This window comes from Loa loa (assembly GCF_000183805.2).
Source record: "Loa loa unplaced genomic scaffold supercont3.276, whole genome shotgun sequence".
In the NCBI taxonomy this organism is placed as follows: domain Eukaryota; kingdom Metazoa; phylum Nematoda; class Chromadorea; order Rhabditida; family Onchocercidae; genus Loa; species Loa loa.
The window spans coordinates 64294-67013 of NW_018108456.1; the positions used below are offsets into that span (position 1 = coordinate 64294).

The 2720-nt window shown below is 25.7% G+C and overlaps 2 protein-coding genes across 2 annotated transcripts in view; one reads left to right on the top strand and one right to left on the bottom strand.

The window, feature by feature from the left end:
- Positions 1-493, top strand: part of LOAG_13637 (hypothetical protein) — a gene marked incomplete at both ends in the record, with an annotated part of 3902 nt that extends 3409 nt beyond the window's left edge. The window contains one exon of the mRNA XM_020448704.1: positions 36-493. Within this exon, the coding sequence (XP_020301174.1) occupies positions 36-493 (458 nt within the window). The remainder of the gene's footprint in view (positions 1-35) is intronic.
- A 1914-nt stretch (positions 494-2407) lies between these two features.
- LOAG_14371 (hypothetical protein) overlaps positions 2408-2720 on the bottom strand; it is a gene marked incomplete at both ends in the record, with an annotated part of 1443 nt that continues 1130 nt past the window's right edge. The window contains one exon of the mRNA XM_020448801.1: positions 2408-2593. Within this exon, the coding sequence (XP_020301081.1) occupies positions 2408-2593 (186 nt within the window). The remainder of the gene's footprint in view (positions 2594-2720) is intronic.

Consider the following 2720-nt stretch of genomic DNA (forward strand, 5'->3'; position numbering starts at 1 on the left):
AGGTAGGAATTTAATTTTTTATTTTTTTTTTTTAGGTACCGGTTCTTTTGTACCGTTCTTTACTACTCGTTATCCGGCAATATCAACTTCTGCAGAAACACCATCACCACCAGTACCATTAGTGGCACCATTTTTGGCAACTACTATAGCACCTCGAGCTATAGTACCAGTGATTATTGATGCTGTTACACCGGCAAAACCTAGAGTAGCACCAATAGCCCGACCACCACGACTATTACCATGGTTTCGTGGAATTTCGGGTGAAGTGGTAAATCCACGTGTACGAGTTATTGATCCACAACCATCATTGAAACCAGCTCACTTAACGGTACAACCATATTGGTTGACGAATCCTTCCGGTGCCAACATGATACTTGGCTTAATTTCTAACAGTATATCACAATTTACCGGTGGTGGATCAGAGGAGACAGGAGGTGATGGTAATTTTTTCCGTCAGATACCTCAATTTCTTCGTTTACTACAAGGAGGATAAATGGAAAAATTCCATTTGTAATATTTTATTAGTTTATTTGTTGTACAAATTTTTCATTCGTACGGTAGCGTATTTATACGGTATTTATACGATGTGTATGATATCATACAAATCTTTTCACTTACTTTATATTCACTTTTACCATATCAGGCTATCATTTAGCTACAGTATTGCAACCAAATTGTTGCTGTAAATAATATTAAGCAAATGTGAAGCAATTGTTAACTTTTGAAGTATTGCTATCTTTAAACAATTATAAAAATTTTAATTTTTTCGAATTTTAAAATAATTTTAAAATTTATTTTCCAAAATTATCCCGATGATTAATCATTATAAGACAAATTAAATTTCATAAGTTTAATTCACAAATTTAAGAAAAAAAAATATTCAATTTAATTTCACCCCTTTTTCACACCTATCCATTATTTCATAATATTTGAAAGGTTGAATGAAATACGAAAAAGAGTGCTTGAAACCTTTCCCTCTAAACTTTTCTCTATCTTGATATGAAAAAGAGAGCTTTAACCTTTCCCTCTAAACTTTTCTCTGTTTTAATATGAAAAAGAGAGCTTTAACCTTTCCCTCTAAACTTTTCTCTGTTTTAATATGAAAAAGAGAGCTTTAACCTTTCCCTCTAAATTTTTCCCTATCTTAAATCTATGAAAATTTTATATTTGATGATTAATAAGCTAGCAAAATCCATGAGAAAAATTGGCAATGAATGCGGAACAATATGCTTTTATAAATTTTCAATTTATTTTATTATTTCCTAATATGACTTAATTAATTGAGATAATAATGAATAACTGAATAAGCGGAATGAAATTAATAAAAGTAGTAATAATATTGATTTAGGCTAAGATAAATTATTTCATTTTGAATTTAAAATGTATATTTGAAATCATTTTATTGCAATCACATTTCTATCTTCTTTTCTCTTCACATTAAAAAATAAAATTTATCATTTCCGAAGTTGAATTGTCAAAAATGATGAATAAGCTATCAATGATTATTTGGTATGGTGAGACTTTTTTTCTTCTTTTCTTTTCCTTTCTTCGCAGAATATATCTGAAATTGAATTTATCGACCATCAATAAGGAATTTAAATCATTAATCAAATACTTATATTCCTCTTTTTGAATAATTTATTGACATATTTGAACATTGCACCTTTTTGATTCCTCATTAAAATATGCCTAATTACTTTAACTTCAAAATATATCGAAATTAAATTTAACATTTTAAAAAATTTTTTTCAAAATTTGAACTAAAAATTTGAATTTGAACTAAAAAAGTATATTCTAAAATAAAATTTACTTCAATGGAATTTGATAGCAATTAAACAATAATTGTATGAGTAAATTAATGGATAATTAATATAGAAATGGTTAGAAAATTTGAAAATTTCATGATTTATCCACTGATTTGTAATTAACTTCGTAAGTAATTAATGTATAATCTGGCAATTTTTATTACCGTTTATTACCGTGACGATTACGATCATCCCGAGATCTCTTGATAGCATTGTTAATTAATTAACTTTTGGTAAAAACAATAAAGAAGAAAATCAATTGAGAATAACAATTGTTTGTTGACATATCATATATCAATTCACTAATTAATGCTATTTGGCAAGAACTTGTTTTTTTTTTTTTTTGTTCATTTTTATCTTTTAATTTTTCAAATATATATATGTATATACATATACAATTATGGAAATGAAACAATAATTCAAATAAAAATCAAACTTAATTAAAATTAAAGTGAAGTCGAAAAAAAGTGATTTAAAGTGAAATTAAAATTAATTAATTTGTTGCAAATAATTAAATTTTTAAAATTAAAATTTTGAATAAATTTTTGAAAAAAATGGCATAAATATAAGGAAAAAAAGAGTTACTTAAAAATAATTAAATATTAAAAAAAGCCATAAATTATAGGATTAACAACCGGATTAACAACAATTAATGCATTCAAAAAATTTAATGTATCCATGAAAACACCATCATTTTCGGTTAATGTATTCATCATTGCTAACATATTGTATGGTGACCATAAAGCTAAATAAGCAATTAATGTTAATGCTGCTTGACGTTTGGCTATCTGAAAAGAAAAAATAAAAAAAAAAAAGAAAAAGAAAACGAAAAAATTACAAAAAATTATTTTTATAGCAAATTTTTAGCTAGAAAATGATATAAAATGGTAGTATTTGTTAACAAATTTATGCTAT